This window comes from Erpetoichthys calabaricus, chromosome 14 (assembly GCF_900747795.2).
Source record: "Erpetoichthys calabaricus chromosome 14, fErpCal1.3, whole genome shotgun sequence".
NCBI lineage: Eukaryota > Metazoa > Chordata > Cladistia > Polypteriformes > Polypteridae > Erpetoichthys > Erpetoichthys calabaricus.
In genome coordinates this window covers 104,469,734-104,491,963 of record NC_041407.2, presented here as the reverse complement: position 1 = coordinate 104,491,963, position 22,230 = coordinate 104,469,734, and the positions used below count along the sequence as shown (strand labels likewise).

General features: G+C 42.5%; 1 protein-coding gene across 1 annotated transcript in view; it reads left to right on the top strand.

Annotated features, from left to right (window-relative positions):
- The window catches only part of LOC114664579 (beta-1,4 N-acetylgalactosaminyltransferase 2-like), a 100,023-nt gene extending 78,935 nt beyond the window's left edge, over nt 1-21,088 (top strand). Inside the window, exons 9-12 of the mRNA XM_028818747.2 lie at nt 3,206-3,393; nt 3,885-4,028; nt 11,663-11,885; nt 20,407-21,088. Coding sequence (XP_028674580.1) covers nt 3,206-3,393; nt 3,885-4,028; nt 11,663-11,885; nt 20,407-20,606 — 755 coding nt within the window. The 3' untranslated portion in view covers nt 20,607-21,088. The remainder of the gene's footprint in view (nt 1-3,205; nt 3,394-3,884; nt 4,029-11,662; nt 11,886-20,406) is intronic.
- Nucleotides 21,089-22,230: the final 1,142 nt, after the last annotated feature.

Below are 22,230 nucleotides of genomic sequence, written 5' to 3'. Positions count from 1 at the left end.
TAGAAAACTTAAACAAACAAGACATAAAAGCTTTAAACAGAACTTTTCTTTACTTTGCAATACCAACTTTTCTGTATTTTTGTGTGAACTGTTTTACTTTGAATTTTACTAAACCTTTTAAAAACGAAGATATTTGGTCTGTGGAATCATTTCAATGTGTCAGGCTATTGTCAGAATCCCAAGAAGCAAACTAAAGTTGCAGAATGCTGGTAATGTTGGGTAAACGCAGCTATAATTTTTCGTCAGAAAACTGTATGCCTATCCCACATACAAACTGTAAATGGGCCTTTCAGTCCATTCTAGCTAAGAGCCAATTCCAAAACACACTGACTTAATTAACACACTGTATTGCAGATATAGCTAAGCTACACGGAGATTCCCTCAAAATAGGCCCCGAATATTCTGTTGTAACTCCTGTTAGGATGAAGCAATCTGAACCAAAAAAATCCGCTCTGTATCTTGATGTATGTGTAATCGATTGCATTACATGTGATGCTGGACGTGATTTCCGTTTTCTGCCAGACACATTTCGACGTGACACTCTATGTCCCTGAACGTATCGGCAAGCATCTTGGGGCGGGGTGAATAGCAGCAATTTCACGTTGGATGTTTTCCTTCAGATCTTCCGCAGTGCAAGGCTTGTTCCGATAGACTTTTTCTTTGAGTAGACCCCAAAGGAAGAAGTCTGGTGGTGTCAGATCCGGCGACCGTGGTGGCCAAAGCCCCTTTGAAATGACCCTGTTGCCAAAGAAGGACTTCATTTCTGCCCTGCTCGTTGCCAATGTCTGACATGTTGCTCCATCTTGCTGGAAGTAACCTTCTGTTAACTCACGATCATTCAGTTGATTCTGACATCGCTTAAACGAATTGGTGACCCAATAGGTTCGCACCATGAAGACACGCTACTCAATACTGTACACCACCATCCTAATGAGAAGTCGAGTGACTGAGTAAAGGGGTATGGGCATACGCACCAAGAAGTTGCAAACGGAGGTGTGAGAGATGGCCGGCAGATTATCCCGGCCAATACATCCAGGCCGTTAGATGGAGTCCTCCCTGCAACATGGAGTTGCCCCGGATTCCCGCAGGGCATCCTGGAAAATGGAGTTCGGCTTCACAGCCCTGCTGGATACCATGGGTGCCGCCAGGGGACGCTGCAGGGAGACACAGGGATTTCTATTTTCCCTATAGCCCGGAAGTACTCCCAAGTCACGGGGACGGAAGAACAGAAGTACTTCCAGGCTGAAGAAAAATATGAATCTTCAGCCGACCCGGAAGTGCTAGTGAATCACATGGACTGGAGGACAGGAGCACTTCCGGGTCACGGACTACATAAACGACTGTGGGAAACCCAGCAAGAGAGCCAGAGTTGGGAGGAAGTGTGACGGAGCTGCTGGGTGGAGTGGAGGATTGATTTATTGTGATTATTGAATTGTGTATTGTGGAGGTGGAGGTGCTTTGTGCACATTATAGAATAAAATTATTTCTGGGACTTTTAACTGGTGTCTGGATGTGTTGTCTGAGGGTTACACGGGGCAACAGCGACCCGTAGTGTCACAGAGGTTAAACGTCGCGATGTCTGTCCAGCGTCTACCTCACAGGTGTCGAACTCCATGCTTGGAGGGCCACAGTGGCTGCAGGTTTTCATTCTCATCCTTTTCCTAATCAGTGACCAGTTTTCACTGCTAATTAACTCCTTTTCACTTCCTTTTAACAGCCCTGTTTTTAAGGATTCCGTCCTCTGAATTGATTTGTTTCTTCATTAAATGGCAGCCAAACGGAAAGGGGATGTGAAACGAGCCAACAGATGACCAGCTAAACTGGAACATCAAACTCCAACCAGTTACTTAATGAGAAGCCAATTCTTGCTGTTAATTAAACCCGTTACTTAATTCCATAGCTTGCTGCTGCTCTCATTCTGCTACAGTGTTGATTTTCTGTTTCTGATTATTGACCTGAGAAATCAACCTTACCAAGACCCTCACCTTTCTTTATGTTCAGATAATGTGGTTAGCTGGACAGCTGTTTGCTCGTTTTGTGTCTAATTATTGTTTGGCTGCTAATTAAGGAGATAGAAAGAACTAAGGGGTCTGAGTCGAGTTAATTAAATCTAAGGTAAAAGAAGTTAATTAGCAGGAAAAACAGGTCACTAATTAAGAAGGTGGTTAGAATGAAAACCTGCAGTCATTGCAGCCCTCCAGGACTGGAGTTCGACACCCCTGGTCTACCTCATCGCTCCGACACACAGGCATCCCGGCTTGTTCGAGAGCGCACATTGCACGTTGTTTCATTCAGATTGCTTTGTCTTAGCAAGAGTTATTAAAGAATATTTGGGGCCTCTTTCGAGTCAATCTCCCTGTATTTAGCTATATAGCTATTCAAATTAAGCAAACTCTATATATTAAAGCATTAACTTTCTAAGGTTGGCTCATACATTTCCGGACCCTAATTGATTATGCAGTGGCAGAGACAATTACTATATTTTTCTGCAACAAGAGCCACAGACTATACTTTTACTCTAATTTTTGTTTTCAAATCACTTGTTATAAAACTGCAAACACACACTCATCCTTTCACTCATTAACTGAAGCTCATGACTCACCACAGGTGAGACAAAAATGCTAACCTCAGTGCCGTCATGCCAGAGGCCCCTTGTTTTTCACACCTTCTTGGCCCTTACTAGTCATACATTTCTGTAACCTTATGCTGTAGGAAGTTGGAAATTTCTGAGTTCCTAGTTGGACATTTCAACTGAAACTCAAAGTCAGATTTCCTACTTGGAAATGTCATGAGATCCTTGTCGATCCCAACCTCAAAATCCAAGATGGCTGCACCGCACATCAACAGAAGCGAAAGCTGTAGTATTCTGCTGTTTATTAGCACTTCTGTCTACGTGTCTCATTAAATTAGTCGTACTGTTCAACTTCTATCTGTGGTGTTTGAATTCCCAAAATATCACATCACGCATTATTCAGTAGTTGTCCATATTCCGAAAGAGCAAGCACAACGGTGGTTTTCCTACAGGTGTCTCTATTGTTTTTTCATATTTTTAACTGGAATACGGTCAACTCGGGTGTGATGTTATTCTCATTGTGTCATTGCTGAAAGTCTGTGATAAACGGAACACAACAACAGTATCTTTTGATCGCCAGGTTACCATTTTGCGAATAGTGCACTGTTTCAGACATGTCTTTCAATTGCACAGGTTCAAAGATCAGCTCTCTGGTTACCATCACCACCAAAACCTTTCTCAGATATGCTCAGCTGAAGAAGTTGATTGCCAGTGTTCGCCAGTTCTACTCAGAAATCAAAATCATCGTTGCTGACGACAGCTTCAAACCTCAGACGGTCGATGAGCCCAATGTGGAGCATTATATAATGCCACCTGGTAAGGTATGTTGAGGGAAGTGGTGTTCTTTTCTTTTTGTTTTTTTGTTCAAAAATGACTCTCCACAATGCCCTAAGAAAAGTCTTTCTCAAGAAACGATGCCCATTGCTGGTCATGTGACTTTGGAACTCTGTAAATAGGTGTCTGAAACGTCTTCATTCTGGTTAAGAAAGCAGTAAGTCTCGGTGTGATGTTCTTTTGGAAGAATTAAGAGGATTGGGATGGTGACCAGAGTGGCCTGTTCTCGTCCAGATTGTTCTAATGGTCTACAAAGTTGTTCTACCAGACAATCTGCTCACTAGATGGGATGTCAGCCTTGCAATGGGCACGATTTCAGGAAAAGTGAGGGAGACATTCCTCGGCTTCAAATGCTGTCATTCCAGTTCCTGTCTCAATATAGCAAGTCTCGCAGTTTAGAGAACAATCAAAAGATTGTCTTTATTTGTTTCCTGTTTCTTTCTGGTAATTCTAACTTTCTCTCAATCTTACTCAAAAGGGATGGTTTGCTGGCAGAAACCTTGCAGTCTCGCAAGTGACCACAAAGTACTTTTTATGGGTGGATGACGACTTCTTATTTACTGCAGATACCAAAATCGAAAACATGGTCCGGGTTATGGAAGACATGCCGGAATTAGATGTGGTGAGTGGAATTTGTGGACAGGCTATACTAAGTACCAGTAACTTTTCTTTATTTATTTTCAAAATTTCCCATTTCCCAATTTCCCATAGAAAAGCCATTTTTAAATTTTCAACCTCATCCACCCAAAAAACGGAGAAACATTTGGTGCAACTTCAACTATGACTTGGTTTACTGTGCCAGTTTTACCTTGAGGGAGGTCACGTCAGCTTGTATATCTATTTTTTTTTATTCTTTCTTTTATTCATTCCACAGCTGCTTTTGATGGCAAAACAGTGAAACACCTGTATTTGTGTGTACTGAAGCAGATACGGGATGGGGCAGGAACAGATTTCTGAGTATTACCATATGATGAAGTTGCAATATTAGATGTGTTTTTACTTATTCAGTTCACTAATAATGATATTTTTTACTAACTACGAGGGACGTTCAAAAGGTTTCTACACTTTTTTTTTTATCTCTATTTGTTAAGAATTTCAAAAACAAATGACATCACTGTCACAAGCCGTCTACTAAAGTAGATGGCCTGCTAATAGTTTGGGACTGACCAGGACTGCGGGGGTAATAAGAGAGGCACGAGAGAGGCAGATGTTCAAAAAAAAAAAAAGGTAATTTTATTATTCCACAATAGAGAGAAAAAAAATGGAAAAAAAAACAGTTGCTGATGTAAAAGGACGCACAAAAAATGTATAAATAGTCCTGTGACAAGACAAAATCTAATTATAAAGAAAAAAAAAGGAAAGACAAAAAATAGAAATTGAAAAACATAGAGGCTGTTACCCTAATATACAGTCATATGAAAAAGTTTGGGTACCCCTCTTAATTCTTTGGATTTTTGTTTCTCATTGGCTGAGCTTTCAAAGTACCAACGTCCTTTTAATATACGATATGCCTTGTGGACACAGTAATAATAATAATACATTTTATTTATATAGCGCCTTTCCCATGCTCAAGGCACTTACAGAATATAATAAAGAAAGGCAGTGTATACAGTATATAGCATTGTACAAACCAGATAAATAAATAAAGAAGATTAAGACAGTGAATTCTGAAAAAAAAAGAAACAGACAACATAATTGATGGTCTCGCACACACACACAGGTTACATGAGCATCTTGACATGGAGGTAAACTGAGAGAAGGGTAATAAAGTCAAGTAGAGCTAAAAGCCTTCCTGAACAGATGAGTTTTGAGTTGTTTTTTAAAAGAATTCATGGAGTCAGTTGACCTGATTAATTTTGGTAGGTCATTCCAGAGTCTGGGCGCTATACAGCTGAAGGCCCTGCTGTCACCCATGGAGTGTAGATTAGTGTGGGGCACAACAAGATTACTTGAATGAGATTGCCAGAATCAGTAGAATTTCAGCAATGACATTAAGTTTATTGGATTAACAGAAAATATGCAATATGCATCATAACAAAATTAGACAGGTGCATAAATGTGGGCACCCCAACAGAGATATGACATCAATACTTAGCTGAGCCTCCTTTTGTCCTCTAGACGCTGTCCTCCTATAGATTCTGATGAGTGTCTGATTCTGGATGGAGGTATTGTTCACCATTCTTCATACAAAATCTCTCCAGTTCAGTTCAATTTGATGGACAGCCTGCTTCAAATCATCCCATAGATTTTCGTTGATATTCAAGTCAGGGGACTGTGACGGCCATTCCAGAACATTGTACTTCTCCCTCTGCATGAATGCCTTTGTAGATTTCCAACTGTGTTTTGGGTCATTGTCTCATTGGAATATCCAACCTCTACGTAACTTCAACTTTGTGACTGATGCTTGAACATTATCCTGAAGAATTTGTTGATATTGGGTTGAATTCATCTGACCCTCGACTTTAACAAGGGCCCCAGTCCATGAACTAGACACACAGCCTCACGGCATGATGGAACCTCCACCAAATTTGATAGCAGGTAGCAGGTGTTTTTCTTGGAATGCGGTGTTCTTCTTCCACCATGTAAAGCGCTTTTTGTTCTCACCAAATAACTCCATTTTTGTCTCATCAGTCCAAGCACTTTGTTCCAAAATGAATCTGGTTGTCTAAATGAGCACTGGCATACAGCAAGCGACTCTGTTTGTGGCGCGAGTGCAGAAAGGGCTTCTTTCTCATCACCCTGCCATACAGATGTTCTTTGTGCAAATTGCGCTGAATTGTAGAACGATGTACAGATACACCATCTGCAGCCAGATGTTCTTGCAGGTCTTTGGAGGTGATCTGTGGGTTGTCTGTCACCATTCTCACAATCCTGCTCATATGCCGCTCCTGTATTTTTCTTGGCCTGCCAGACCTGCTGGGTTTAACAGCAACTGTGCCTGTGGCCTTCCATTTCCTGATTCCATTCCTGACAGTTACAGAAACTGACAGTTTAAACTTCTGAGATGGCTTTTTGTAGCCTTCCCCTAAACCAGGAGACTGAACAATCTTTGTTTTCAGATCTTTGGAGAGTTGCTTTGTGGATCCCATGCTGTCACTCTTCAGAGGAGAGTCAAAGGGAAGCACAACTTGTAATTGACCTCCTTAAATACCTTTATATCTCATGATGGGACACACCTGTCTATGAAGTTCAAGGCTTGATGAGCTCATCAACCAATCAGCATCGAGCAATGACAGACATTCAAATCAGCACAATGACAAGGGGACCCACATGTATGCACAGCCAGTTTTTCACATTTGATTTAATTTCATACAACTAAATACTGCTTCACTAAAAATCCTTGTTCAGAAAACATCGCAGTACTCAGATGTTCCTAGGAAATGAAAGACATACCACTGTTATCTATGTAGTTGAAAGGAGAGTCGATTATTATGCAGGCTCAGAGGGGTTCTCAAACTTTTTCATATGACTGTATATACAGTCAATTCCAGTCCATCAGGGCATCAGCAGCCTTAACATAAAACAAAACTGGACTCTGTTTCAGTCCGGGTCAAAAGTACAACTCCTTAAAAAAAAAAAAATCTCGGGAGCCTGACACACTCCTTTCCATCAACCAGCAGCTCAGCCACCAGGCACCTATTAAGTCTGGCGTGCCTCACACTACCTGACCCTTCTTAATTCTCTCCAAACAATCGTTCTCCCCCTCTTGCGACCACAACTGTACTTATAAAGCCTTTTCCATTACCAGGGCCGGCTTGCCTAAACATAGGGAGATACCATTTCAGGCCTGCTGGGGAAATCCTACGCTTCAAGTATAAATCAAAATATGTGATAACAAAATATACACAATAAAACACTAAACAACAAAAACATTTATACCTAACCTCGAGGTTACTAAGATACAAACGGAAACATTACGGTACACATACATTACTAATCCAACTTGGACTCCTCCTAAGACCTCCTAAGGTCTTTTGACCTTCCCAGGCATCTGTGACTGCGTTTAGCTTCGGCGCCACCTTTAAAACACCGCTCGGTAAAAGTGGAATGTTATGAGCGTGGCTTACACCCGAAACAAAAAACCTGATGGTAAGTCCAAAAACCTTGTTAAAGTGAATTTTTTTTTTTCTTTTTTTCTGTTGTAAACTCGCTGGTGTATTGTTCATACCTAAAACTTACTAAGAGTCTTGCCCCGGTTTCTATCTGTACTACAGTATAGTGTCTTAGCGCCACGGTGAGGCTATAGCGTCACACCCACCACATAGTCACCTTCCTTTGAGATGCAATTTTCCCGCCGTCATACCAACTTTTTCATTTTCCATCAGCAAAAAAATGTTTTTGGTTGAGCACGTAGCCACTGATGCAATGCTGCTTTCACATCATCATCATCACATGAAAATCTTCTTCACCTTAAAGCTTCTTCGAGCCGTCCAAAAAGGTGGAAATCAGGACTATAAGCAGGATGTTCCATCTCAATCCACTCATAGACGACTCTTCGAGAGAGAACTTGATCCCCATGCTGAGCACACATGCAGAGATGAATTTCTTCTCCTGGCACACCTTCTGCCCACAAAAAGCGTATGACAGAACGCTCTTCCTCTTTGGTGCAATGTATGCGTTTCACAGCCATCTTCACCACAGGGTGACAAGTCTTATACTAAACTGCAAGGGCAGCCAGCTTGCCAGTCAGAACTGGAGGAAGTGGAGTCTGTGGACGAACCAGACGAGGGTTCGAGCGGTTTTCCCTTTCTGGGGATATAAAGGGGAAGGAGAAAGAGCACAAGTTCATCCCATCAGCCCCTGTCTCAGCACGCAGTACTCAGTTTAACCCTTGGACACCCTTCCATGCGCATGTGTGTGACGAGGCCTACTTTACATTTTCAGACCTTGTTTCTGAGTCTGTGGGCCTGAATGTATAACATTAAGAGCAAACCTCGCGGAAACTTTAAACAGATTTTTTCACACAGCGAACCTAACGTGTATGGCAGCCCAGGAGGACTTTGAAGTCCTGAGAAACTCGCTTGGACGTCATTTTAGAGGAATCTGGTGAAAACATCCAGAGTGCTCTGCATCCGTCAGACTAGTACGGCCATTTTCGAACATTTCAATCTGCTCAGTGACAGTTCTACAAGAGAGAACTTTATCTCCATACTGAGCACACATGCGGAGATGAATTTCTGCTCCCAGCATACCTTCTGCCCACAAAAAGCGTATGACAGGACACTGTTCCTCTATGGTGCAATTTTTAAGTTTCGTAGCCATCTTCACCACAGGGTGACAACACTTATACTAAACTGCAAGGGCAGCCGGCTTGCCAGACAGAACTAGTCACATGACACTCTCAGACACGTCCAATTACTCCTCCTGCCTTCATCGCTTCCAACGAAAACATAAACGTGCAGAAACTTTTTGAACGTCCCTTGTACATTAGCTGTCGAAGGTTGGTAATAGAATCAGTTTTAAAATGGTTGATATTTGACCGACGTGTACCCTTCAATGTTCCTCCCATGCCTTTTCCTCGGTATCCTGAGGAGTCTCAGCCTCTCTTGACTGGCACTTCCTCCCTCAACTGCATTCAAAGACAGGTAATAAAATCAATTTTAAAATGTTTGATATTTGATATCTCTTGACGTACCCTTCAGAGTTCCTCCTATGTTGGCATCCTCATGTATCTCTTGCCTGGCACTTCCTTCCTTGATTGCGTTCCCAAAAAGCCTGTTTCTCAGACTCTGTGTCATTTTGATGTGTGTTGCTCGGCTAAAGTCACTTTTCAACCACCACCAATAATAGACGGACCCCCATCACCCTCTATAAAAACATCACTTGTATTCTTGCAATTATTACCTGTCTTTGGAGATGACTCTGGTTGTGTCTCATTAGTATTTAGAAACCTATCATCACGTGTTATGTTATTCGCTTTATTGACTTTGAAATGCTCCATTTTAATTCCTTTCTTGTAAATGTTTACAAAATAATAATAATAATAATTGTGACAATCAGGAATTGAACTTCATACTCCTAATGTATTGTGTCATCATACCTACCTCTTAATCTACCAAAGTCAAACTGACCAATGAGATTCCTCGGAGGGGCTGGACACATCTACCCAAGCCAAACTGTCCAATCAGATTGCTCGGAGAGACAGGACACATCTACTAAAGTCAACCTGACCAATCAGACAACGACAAACTGACCAATGAGATTGCTCAGAGGGATTGGACACATCTACCAAAGTCAAACTGACTAATCAGATTGCTCAGAGGGACTGGACACCGCTACCAAAGTCAAACTGACCAGTCAGACAAAGACAAACTGACCAATTAGATTTCTCGGATGAGGTGGACACATCTACCAAAGCCAAACTGTCCAATCAGATTGCACGGAGAGACAGGACACATCTACTAAAGTCAAACTGACCAGTCAGACAAAGGCAAACTGACCAATGAGATTGCTCAGAGGGATTGGACACATCTACCAAAGTCAAACTGACCAATCAGATTGCACAGAGGGACTGGACATATCTACCAAAGTCAACTTGATCAATCAAAGACAAACTGCACAATCCGATTGCTCAGAGGGACTGGACACATCTACCAAAGTCAAACTGACCAATCAGACCAAAGACAAATTGACCAATGAGATTTCTCGGATGAGGTGGACACATCTACCAAAGCCAAACTGTCCAATCAGATTGCACGGAGAGACAGGACACATCTACTAAAGTCAAACTGACCAGTCAGACAAAGGCAAACTGACCAATGAGATTGCTCAGAGGGATTGGACACATCTACCAAAGTCAAACTGACTAATCAGATTGCTCAGAGGGACTGGACACATCTACCAAAGTCAAACTGACCAGTCAGACAAAGACAAACTGACCAATGAGATTGCTCGGAGAGACAGGACACATCTACTAAAGTCAAACTGACCAATCAGACAACGACAAACTGACCAATGAGATTGCTCAGAGGGATTGGACACATCTACCAAAGTCAAACTGACTAATCAGATTGCTCAGAGGGACTGGACACATCTACCAAAGTCAAACTGACCAGTCAGACAAAGACAAACTGACCAATGAGATTGCTCAGAGGGACTGGACACATCTACCAAAGTCAAACTGACCAGTCAGACAAAGACAAACTGACCAATTAGATTGCTCGGAGAGACAGGACACATCTATCAAAGTCAAACTGACTAATCAGATTGCTCGGAGAGACAGGACACATCTACAAAAGTCAAACTGACCAATCAGATTGCACAGAGGGACTGGACATATCTACCAAAGTCAACCTGACCAATCAGACCAAAGCCAAACTGACTAATCAGATTGCTCGGAGAGACAGGACACATCTACTAAAGTCAACCTGAACAATCAGATTGCTCAGAGGGACTGGACACATCTACAAAAGAAAACTGACCAATCAGATTGCTCAGAGGGACTGGACACATCTACCAAAGTCAAACTGACCAATCAGGTTGTTCGGAGGGACTGGACACACACACAAACAGTAGCATTTTATTATTTACTCTATTTCTTCAATATGGTAGTAATGATATTGTTTATTCACCACCTCAAAGCCACTCTGTTAAAATGTTGAGGTGTTGCCATTTCAGTTCATGCAGTTCACAGCCAAAAGCATTCTGGGGCTTGTGAGGTTCTCACTTTACTTAGTGATGACATGGCTATGGCTGCATCTTGTCAGATGATGACAATGGCAGAAGAAATTACAATGATCTGATGCCAGTTGAGACAGAGTGGGCACCAGCATCCCGTTGTTGGATTGTTTTTTTTTTTGTGTGTAATCTTAAACATCTCGCTTTTCATTAGCAAAAGAAGGGGAGACATCATTAGTTGGGGAAGTTCATGCAAACAAATGTTCAAGAAGTCCGAACACAGAGACTTCAACAGGATATGCTGAGGTGTGAATGGTCAGGCTGCGGTGGGCTGGCACCCTGCCCGGGATTTGTTCCTGCCTTGCGCCCTGTGTTGGCTGGGATTGGCTCCAGCAGACCCCCGTGACCCTGTGTTAGGATATAGCGGGTTGGATAATGACTGACTGACTGAATGGTCAGGAAGAAGACAATAAGAAGGAAAGAAAGCAGCTGATATTGCATTATACTTTTCAGATCGATGACCTTCATAAAACATTTCCTCAATAGGCCATGAATAGTACAGAAGGTTTTATCCAGAAAAACAGAAGCCATTTATCTGTTTTATTTTTTTTTTTTTTTTTTTCTTCTCGCACCTGCCAGGTTGGCGGTTCTGTTGAAGGAAACAATTTCCAGTTCAGCCTGTTCTATGAACAGGGTGATGAAGATGGGGGCTGCTTACACCAACAAAGTGGGCATTTTCAGACAATTCCAAAATTCCCCCACTGCACACTCTCAAGTGGAGTTGTCAACTTCTTTCTGGCACGCACGGATCAAATTCAAAAAGTGGGCTTTGACCCAAAATTAAACCGTGTGGCGCATTCAGGTATGTATGCACGTATTCTTCTATAGTGCCACTGTGAAGTCACCTTAGAAGTTGTATATTTAAGGAGGAAGTAATGTTATGCTATTTGATGGGATTTCAAACACAGGGCCGTCTTAACAGCATTATAGGCCCCCTGGAGCCCCCTACCTACATAACCACTCAGCAAGTCACAACATGCATAGATTAACATGGAGCTCCTATGCCCAGTGTGCCCATGCGTTAAGACAGCCCTGTTTCCACACTCTTAAAACTAAAAGTGCCAAACTGATTCTTCAAGGCGATGCCATAGAGCAGGGGTGAGCAAAGTCGTTCCTGGAGGGCCGCGGTGCCTGCACGTTTCTGTTCAAACCCAATTACTTAATAAGAAGCACTTATTGCTCAAGTGACACTTCTGCTTCACTTTAGTTGTCTCGCTTGTTAAGATTTTGAACCCTTATTGTCTTAAACCAGGGGTGTTCAACTCCAGTCCTGGAGGGCCGCAGGTTTTCATTTTAACTCTTTTCTTAATGAGTGACCGGTTTTTGCTGCTAATTAACTTCTTTTGAATTCATTTTCTTTGACTTGCTCTTGGAGACTCAGACCCCTCAATTGTTTCTTTTTCCTTAATTAGCAGCCAAACTATAACGAGACACAAAATGAGCCAAACAAGCCCACCAAACTGTGACCATCATACAATATCTGAAAATAAAGAAAGGAATGCTGATCTGCTCTTAGAAAAGAGAAAATCCTTCATTTTGGAAATGTCTGCTGTTGCACAATGAGAGCGGCAACAAGCCATGGAATTAAAGAACGGGTTTAATTAACAACAAGACTCAGCGCCTCATTAAGCAGCTGGTTGGAGTGAAATTGGTTGGAGTTTCAGGCCATGACTTAGCTGGCCTTCTGTTGGCTCACTCACTTCACATATCACTTCTGCATTGGTGCCATTTAAGGAAAGAAATGAAGCAATTCAGAGGAACGACGAAGAAATTCAGGGAAACATTTCTTAAAAACCAAGTCAATTAAACTTAATTCAAAAGAAGTTAATTAGCAGCAAAAACAGGTCACTAATTAAGAAAAGGGTGAGAATGAAAACCTGTAGCCACTGCGGCCCTCCAGGACCAGAGTTGGGCACCCCTGTCTTAAACAGCTCGATTCTCTGTTTTTTAATTGTTCATTATTAGCAATAAGATGCAAATGACAAAAGACACCAGCGTTTCTCAGTTTGGCTTGTTACCATTTACACCCGTGTGTATTTAGCGTGCACTGTTTGGTTTAATTAAACACTGGGAAGGAAAGTGAAGAGAAAAAAGTGAAGGGCTGAGAATTACTCCTCCATTTTAGGCTTTAAATCATTTGGATGATATCCTTTGTGACGATGTGGGTTCTCTCCATGCTCCCCTCGTCCGTCCGGAAGCCCTGAACCCAACACCGTCAATAATGTCACCGAGATGAGCTGACAAATGGGGACAAACCTCACATTAAGCCAGGGGATGTATTCAAAAAGTGCTTTTATTAAAACAATTATCAAAACAGTGCGGTGCTTCAAAGTTCAATAAATAAATCCTTTAAACAAGTGTCCAGTGGGGATAAAAAACGTCCAATAAATAAATCCATTAAATGTGCAGAACTGAAAAAGCAGCCTCTCTCTCTCTCTCGTTATTCTCTGACCCACCTCCGTCACTCTCTTCCCGGCTCACCAATTGCTCGCAGCCAGCGGAGACCAACAGCCACGAGCTCCTTCAGCTAACCTCCATCTTGGCCTCCTTTCGGATGTCACTGCCAGACCGTCGAGGTCGGCTCTCCTCCCTTCACCCTTCGCACACCCGTAGTCGCTCCTCAGATCCCTTGGGAGGGCAGCTGCCTTGCTCACCCCACTCACTCGTACATTCAGTGGGGCGAACTAGCCCCCAGAGCGCATCAACCTAACGCTCCTTCGCAGGGCCCCAGCTCGTGGTGTCTCCACTTTCCAGATGGCCAGATCATAACTTCATGCCTGCTGTTTTCCGTCCTTTACCCTCATCCTTTCTCTTTTCTTCGATCCTTCCATTTCTTCCCCTATGATTTATCTATCCCCTATATCCTTCCATTTCCATCTCTGGTGTCAGTCCATATATATACACACCAACCTCCACACACCTCCGTGGGTGCAGCGCCTTAATCACAAACCGCAGGAAGCCAATGAGGCAATCAAGAATGACCGCACCCACACGTGCAGGTGCGACTCGCTCCAATTACCTCACTAACTCCCCACGGTCGTGTGATCGCGCCCACGGAGAACTGCACGGCTATACGGATTTAAAAACCCGGCCTTTTTTTTTTGAAGCCACGGACCCGCTATACAATATCCTTAGAAACGGGGAAAAACAAAATCTAGGATATGAGAATGACTTGACATAGCAGAGTTAAAGTACTGACAAGCCATGAAATGAAATTACTGGCAAGGATTGTTTTCTAATTAAGCAACTGGGTTGGAACAAAAACCAGCAGCCATTGCGGCCCTCCAGGATTGACTTTGCCCACCCCAGCCATTAGGGCAATCATTTGTTGATTCCCAAAATAACCAGCCACATGAAAGTTCCATAAGGAATGTGTTATTTATATCCATAACAGGCTCCATAAATAGCCATGAAAAAGATAACATATTTGTGAACTACCAATGGATTCCTGATTTTTTCAAAGGACTCAACGATGGCTTCAGGATCAGATTATCCTGATCTGTTAGTACCCTGTAGTGTTGGTCAGCAAAATTAGCTTAACCATTTTTTCCACTGGTATTTTTGAATTTGGGCGGCACGGTGGTGCAGTGGTAGCGCTGCTGCCTCACAGTAAGGAGACCTGAGGTTCGCTTCCCGGGTCCTCCCTGCGTGGAGTTTGCATGTTCTCCCCGTGTCTGCATGGGTTTCCTCCCACAGTCCAAAGACATGCAGGTTAGGTGCATTGGCGGTCCCTAGTGTGTGGGTGTGTGTGTTTGTGTGGGCCGGCGCCCTGCCCGGGGTTTGTTCCTGCCTTGTGCCCTGTGTTGGCTGGGATTGGCTCCAGTTGAACCCCGTGACCCTTTGTTAGGATATAGCAGGTTGGAAAATGACTATTTCTGAATTATTCTGTCAATGTTTGTCGTGGGGCCAGATGAGGTGAACCTTTTTGTAGGTGACATCATAGAACTCAAGACATCATAGAAATGAAGATGGATGTGGATGTTGCTACCCGATCTGCACTACCTGCCCGATTTACGTGACACACATTCAAAACTTTTACACGACGTGTGTATTGTAAGCGTACTCCACCTCACAGTTCAGGATGCTGCCCAATCTGCTGTGCGCATGAGTGGCGCCACTACCCGTTCGGTACATCAGCCTGACCTACACCCCGCATGCATTTAAAAAAATAAAATAAAATTGCAATATTTCAGTATTTTCATTTAGACCTTAATGGAAATTTTACAAAAATACTCCGCTTAACAAAAAGAAAGGAGCATTTAATCATGCCAGTCTAACAGCAAGTCAATAAAGCTTCAGGGATAGCAGTCTGTCCAGCTAGGAAGCAGAAAGTGGCCGTGAATCACCTGCTGTGGTGCAAATGAAAGTGACAACAGGTGACCTGGAGAGGCAACAGCAAGACGGGAATGGTGGCCACAGACAGTTGCTCTCTCGTTATCCCTCCTGACTGATTCCTCTCTAGTTTTGGTGTTCTGCTAGTGTCCTCATCACTACAGGTACCTGCAGCTCCTTCTGGTTGTTGTGATTGCCATCGTTTCCTCCTACAATTAATGTTCCTGTTTTGCCTGTGTTTAAAGACAAGTAGTTCTCATCCGTCCACTCCATTAACTCACTAGCACATCTGTTTAAGTACGGAGGAACGTCATTCGGTCTAAAAGAAAGATTTAATTGGGTGTGTCATACGGTATCTGCATACAAGTGAAAATTAGCATTATGTTGTCCAATGATAGATCCCAGAGACTTTGCTACGATGACAAAACTGCATTCCTCGCTTTTGAATATTACTTTTTGTTTGCTCCAATTTATATTGCTGTGCTCCAATTAGATCCGACTCCTTCCAGAGGAAAAGGGTGGCATAGTGGTTAAGACTTTGGACTTTAAATCCTACTTCTAACACCACTGTGTTGTAGCGACACTACCGGGTAATGAAACTTCAACTCCCAGCAGTCCCTGCAGTGGCTTTGATTGGTTGTCTACTGAGGGTGCAAGGGCTGCTGGGGACAAGAAGGCCGGTGCGAGATTTAAAACGAGGCCAGTTCTACACAGAAAAGGAAGTCTTTTGTTGTTTCGTATCTTGAGTTGCCTGTCTGTTTGCCTTCCCGTTTTACTTCCTGCGGATTCTTGTTTGGTCCTGGATTATCTCCTATGCGTGTATGTGGACTGTCTGCCTGCTGTGTGAGGACTGATTTGGATTCTGTGTCGATATTCGAAGAAAGGAGCGCTCCTGATCCCACCATTCATCATCTTCAGGAAATACTGATAGGGCTGATCGTTATATTCACATACAGCGAGCTGATCTCTGGACTATCTTATCTCTCTCATTTTATTCCATTACTTGCTGTTTTTCATGGACTTCACCATGTACGATTTTGTGTTAGTGATTGTGGGATGTGGCCCGGACACAGACAGGTGGACACTGAAGGTTCAACCACCAACACATGTTTATTCATAATTACATTATTTACAATGACGCACACATAACCCGGTGCCCCAGCATTAATCATCCTTCTTCCAGGCCTCTTAAGAATGCCACTCTCTCGTTCTTCTGACCGCCTACACTCCTCTCCTCCGAGTTCCGTCCTCTAATAAAGTATCTATCTATCTTCCACCCGACTCCAGCCATCAAATGGAGGGAGGCAGTCCCTTTTATATTCACCCGGACGTGCTCCAGGTGCCTCCCAATGAACTTCTGCCAGACACTCCCTGGTGTGGCAGAAGTGCCAGCTGTGCACCGGGTGTCCCTGGTCTTCGTCCCCCCAGCACTTCTGGGTGTGGTGGAAGTGAGGAGAACCAGGGCTCTCCAGGCATTTGGGCGCCCCCTGGCGGTGACCACAGGTCCCTATAGGGTTGATCTTCCATGCTCCTTTCTCGTGGTCCCCATAGCCACAAGGGCGGTCGCCCCCTCGTGGTCCAGAGGAGGCGTAATCCCTCCATTCGGTCCTTCCGGATGTCCCAGCTGGGTACCACACCCCAGCCACTCGCCACATGGTTTGTTATTGTTGAATTCGTGTTTATTGTATATCAGCCGTAAAGGGAACTGGGGTGGGATCGTTGTAGTTTCTATAGTTATATTTTGTTTATTATTGTTTAACACAGTCTTCAGTTTCTGTTTTATTACCAGTTGCTTTTTTGTCTCAGTGAGGGAGTGTGTGTGAGTCGGGCCAAGGCTGGGTGCGTCCCTGGGATCCCCACCTAAAAAATAAAAAAATCGCCGTCCTATCAACGGTGTGAATCTTAGCTGGGGTTTTAGTCTGCAAAAGTCACTTCATCTGCCTGTGCTCCAATTGGAAAAAACAAAGGAAATGTCATCACTTGAATCTCAAATGTTGTAAAGACATCACTCTAATAATAATTAAAAATATGAAGTCTGGACATTTTTTTAGATTTAAAACAAGACTAGAAAAAGATCTCGCAAAATACACCCTGCTTCTCAAACCAAATTCTCCATTCTGACTCCTTTTAGCTCAGTTGTATCTCTGGTCTCCATTTTGTCTAAAGCTATTCCACCAGAGGAATTTTAGGAGCAACATTTGTGACAAAGCTGATTTTTAAATCTCTCTATTATATAAAAAAAATTCTTCGACGCAACAAGACTTTTTGGAGACGAGACTTTTGCCTTGAGATTTTTTCAAGTTTGAGTCTCCTCTCAAACATTTTCAAACAAGACCACGGTCCTCTCAGCTCTCATTCATGTGAATGCTTTTGTCAGACACACTTCCTGCACTCTCAACTCTTAAACATTTTAACTTTTTCCTCACTTTAAGTTCCCAATTAAAGAAGACATACTGTATTATGTCCAAATGTTATTGAAGAATTTCATCCCGAAGGGTTATCAACATAAAAAATGAGTACGCATGCAATCCTAGCACCAAGAAACGAGGAAGTCAAATTAAATAAAGCCAAAAATGTTGATTGGTTACACGGCAAATTGGTTAAATGCATATCAATAGAATATGCTGAAAGAGTTGGTGGTGATGGTGCGGAAGATGAAAACATCAACTTACAATATCACGTAGAATATCTACAGTCATATGAAAAAGTTTGGGAACTCCTCTTAATTCTTTTGATTTTTGTTTCTCATTGGCTGAGCCTTCAAAGTAGCAACTTCCTTTTAATATCTGACATGTCTTATGGAAACAGTAGGATTTCAGCAGTGACATTAAGTTTATTGGATCAACAGAAAATATGCATCATAACAAAATTAGACAGGTGCATAAATGTGGGCACCCTGACAGAGATATGACATCAATACTTAGTTGAGCCTCCTTTTGTCCTCTAGACGCTGTCCTCCTGTAGCCTCTGATGAGTGTCTGATTCTGGATGGGGTATTGTTGACCATTCTTCATACAAAATCTCTCCAGTTCAGTTCAATTTGATGGACAGCCTGCTTCAAATCATCCCATAGATTTTCGATGATATTCAAGTCAGTGGACTGTGACGGCCATTCCAGAACATTGTACTTCTCCCTCTGCATGAATGCCTTTGTAGATTTCCAACTGTGTTTTGGGTCATTGTCTTGTTGGAATATCCAACCTCTACGTAACTTCAACTTTGTGACTGATGCTTGAACATTATCCTGAAGAATTTGTTGATATTGGGTTGAATTCATCTGACCCTCGACTTTAACAAGGGCCCCAGTCCCTGAACTAGACACACAGCCCCACAGCATGATGGAACCTCCACCAAATTTGACAGTAGGTAGAAGGTGTTTTTCATGGAATGCGGTGTTCTTCTTCCGCCATGCAAAGCGCTTTTTGTTCTGACCAAATAACTCCATTTTTGTCTCATCAGTCCAAAGCACTTTGTTCCAGAATGAATCTGGCTTGTCAAAATGAGCCTTGGCATACAACAAGCGACTCTGTTTGTGGTGTGAGTGCAGAAAGGGCTTCTTTCTCATCACCCTGCCATACAGATGTTCTTTGTGCAAATTTCGCTGAATTGTAGAACGATGTACAGATACACCATCTGCAGCCAGATGTTCTTGCAGGTCTTTGGAGGTGATCTGTGGGATGTCCGTCACCATTCTCACAATCCTGCTCATATGTCGCTCCTGTATTTTTCTTGGCCTGCCAGACCTGCTGGGTTTAACAGCATCTGTGCCTGTGGCCTTCCATTTCCTGATTCCATTCCTTACAGTTACAGAAACTGACAGTTTAAACCTCTGAGATGGCTTTTTGTAGCCTTCCCCTAAACCAGGAGACTCAATAATCTTTGTTTTCAGATCTTTGGAGAGTTGCTTTGAGGATCCCATGCTGTCACTCTTCAGAGGAGAGTCAAAGGGAAGGAAGCACAACTTGTAATTGACCACCTTAAATAAACTTTATATCTCATGATGGACACACCTGTCTATGAAGTTCAAGGCTTGACGAGCTCATCACACCAACCAACCAATTAGCATTGAGCAGTGACAGGCATTCAAATCAGCACAATGACAAGGGGACACACATTTGTGCACAGCCAGTTTTTCACATTTGATTTAATTTCATACAACTAAATTCTGCTTCACTAAAAATCTTTGTTCGTAAACCACACCAGTACTCCAATGTTCCTAGGAAATGAAAGACATACCACTGTTATCTATGTTGTTGAAAGTGGAGTCAATTATTATGCAGGCTGAGAGGGGTTCCTAAACTTTTTCATATGACTGTTCAACCGTTAACAACGTTTGGTCTTCCACCGCACAAATTACTGTAGAAAGAAGGATGTATCCAAGAAAAGTAATGTAGTACATCTTCAGGGGATAACATTAGACAACAAAGGAGATCTTGATATGCCATTGCTATTAAAACGTTAACAGTTTCCGGGGTTAGAACAGCTTTTGCTATGACAATTAAATCACAGTGACAAACATTCGAAAAAGTCAGTTTAATTAATAGAGAGAAAGAAATGAATTTCAATCACGGGCAGTTATACGTTGCACTGCTGCATATGTTACATTTCCCATGAAAATAAAAATCTGTTTAAATTGTACATCCCCATACACAAGCGGCAGAACCGCAAAGAGGCTAGAGCATAGCGCAGGCCGGGGGCTTGGCGAGCGAAGTGAGAAGGGGGCAAAGCCCCCTAGTGAAACCTAATATAATGAGAATCTCTCTTAAGTCTGAGAAGCCATCAAAGATCAACTTTTGCACAGTCAAATTTTCCTATTGGCTTTCAAAGAATAAAATGAAGCAACACTTCTACGAGGAACCACACGAGCCAGTAAAGTGCCATTTTCCAGAGTGCAGGTTGAGATTCATGGACCAGAATCCTGACCACATTGCCCAACTGTACGTTGGCCTCCTACTCACCCAACTCCTCTTTTTTTTTTTTTAAATCTTTAGAGTTTTTCGTTGACGGGCTAGGAAGCTTGCTGGTAGCCTCGTGTCAGGGAGTGACGATTGCTCATCAGAAGCAAGAAGACGTCGACCCAGAGGTGCAAGCGGAATACAGAAAATTCCGAGAAAACACTCAAGCGCAGGTAAATATGAAGCTGTTTCTGCACTACTTCAAAAACCAGCTGAAATGCTTCTCCCGAGGATGAAGCCAAATACTGAAGCTGAATCTGAAGGACTTCTTGAAATTAATAAACAAGAACATTATTGCCAAATGGACTGATCAGTCCCGAAGGAAACGACTCTGTGGTTCATCTCTCCGTTAAGGGTCTCCGTGGTGGACTTTAGTCATTTTTTTTCCTCCCCCAACATCCCTCTTGGTGGTGGTGGTGTTTTATTTCCCGGAAAACTCCCTGCTTCATAATCCATTATGTCTGTACAATATTTTTAAAGTCTTTTGCATACTGTATACTGTACAGAAGACTCTGGTAATGATTGTTAAATTATTAAATTATTTGAAAAATTTTCTTTGTTTATTTGTAAATTGCTTTTTAGTTTTATCTTTGAATCGTATTAATGAGTTTTATTGGCAAGGTGTTACAGTGGTTACAAATGGATCCAGCAGTGTGGAGTCTGCATGTGCTCTCTCTGCCGGCGTGGATTGTCCTACATGGCTTCTGCAAAAGGAAAACAAAAACATGACACTTCTGCAGAAGAAAACTGGTTAGTGTTGACTTCAATATTGACAAGTGTTCAGACATTAGTACCGGTACTAAAATGATACAGAAGTAAATAACTGATAGCCCTCAACCCTTCCCAGTGCCACAGCTGCTACCTTCTCTCATCCATTTACACACAAGCTTCTCTGCTCTGCCACACTCCCCAAATCATAAAGAGGGCTGTGTGGGGGAGTTCAGTTCGTCCCCCATGTTGTCTCCAGCACATTTTATTCATACTAGCTGTGCTACCCCTCTACGATGGGTTGAAATCTAAATAATAAGCATAAACATTTTCAGTGCACCATCAATTTTAATGTATTTTGTAATGCATGTAATAATAAAATGAATTGCATTAGTCACTCCAACAGATGGCACATCACAAACATTTGTATTATTAAAATAACATTACTACAATTGTTTGTGATGTGAAATCTGTTGGAATAGCAAATGCAATGCATTTTGTTAACTGCAAATGTTTCATGTACCATCTGTGGAAAAGAAAAACACAATGCATATGTTTCTGTTATATACTGTTTAGGTATGGAATTCGTAAAAGCACTGGCAACATTTGTGATGTGCCATCTGTAGGAATGGCAAATGCAATGCATTTTATTACAACAAATGTTTGTGATGCACCATCTGTTGAAAAGACAACAGAGACATACAGTGAGGAACATAAGTTATTGAACACCCTGCGATTTTGCAAGTTCTCCCACTTAGAAATCATGGAGGGGTCTGAAATTCACATTGTAGGTGCAGTCCCACTGTGAGAGACAGAATGTAAAAAAAAATTCAGGAAATCACATTGTATGATTTGTACAGAATTTATTTGTATTGCACTGCTGCACAAAAGTATTTGAACACCTGGCAATCGGCAAGAATTCTGGCTCTCAAAGACCTGTTACTCTGCCTTTAAGAAGTCCACCTCTTAGTAGCACCTGTCTGAGCTCTTTAAAGACACCTGTCCACCCCACAGTCAGTCAGACTCCAACTACTACCATGGTCAAGACCACAGAGCTGTCAAAAGACACCAGAGACAAAATTGTGGACCTCCACAAGGCTGGAAAGGGCTACGGGGCAATTGCCAAGCAGCTTGGTGAAAATAGATCAACTG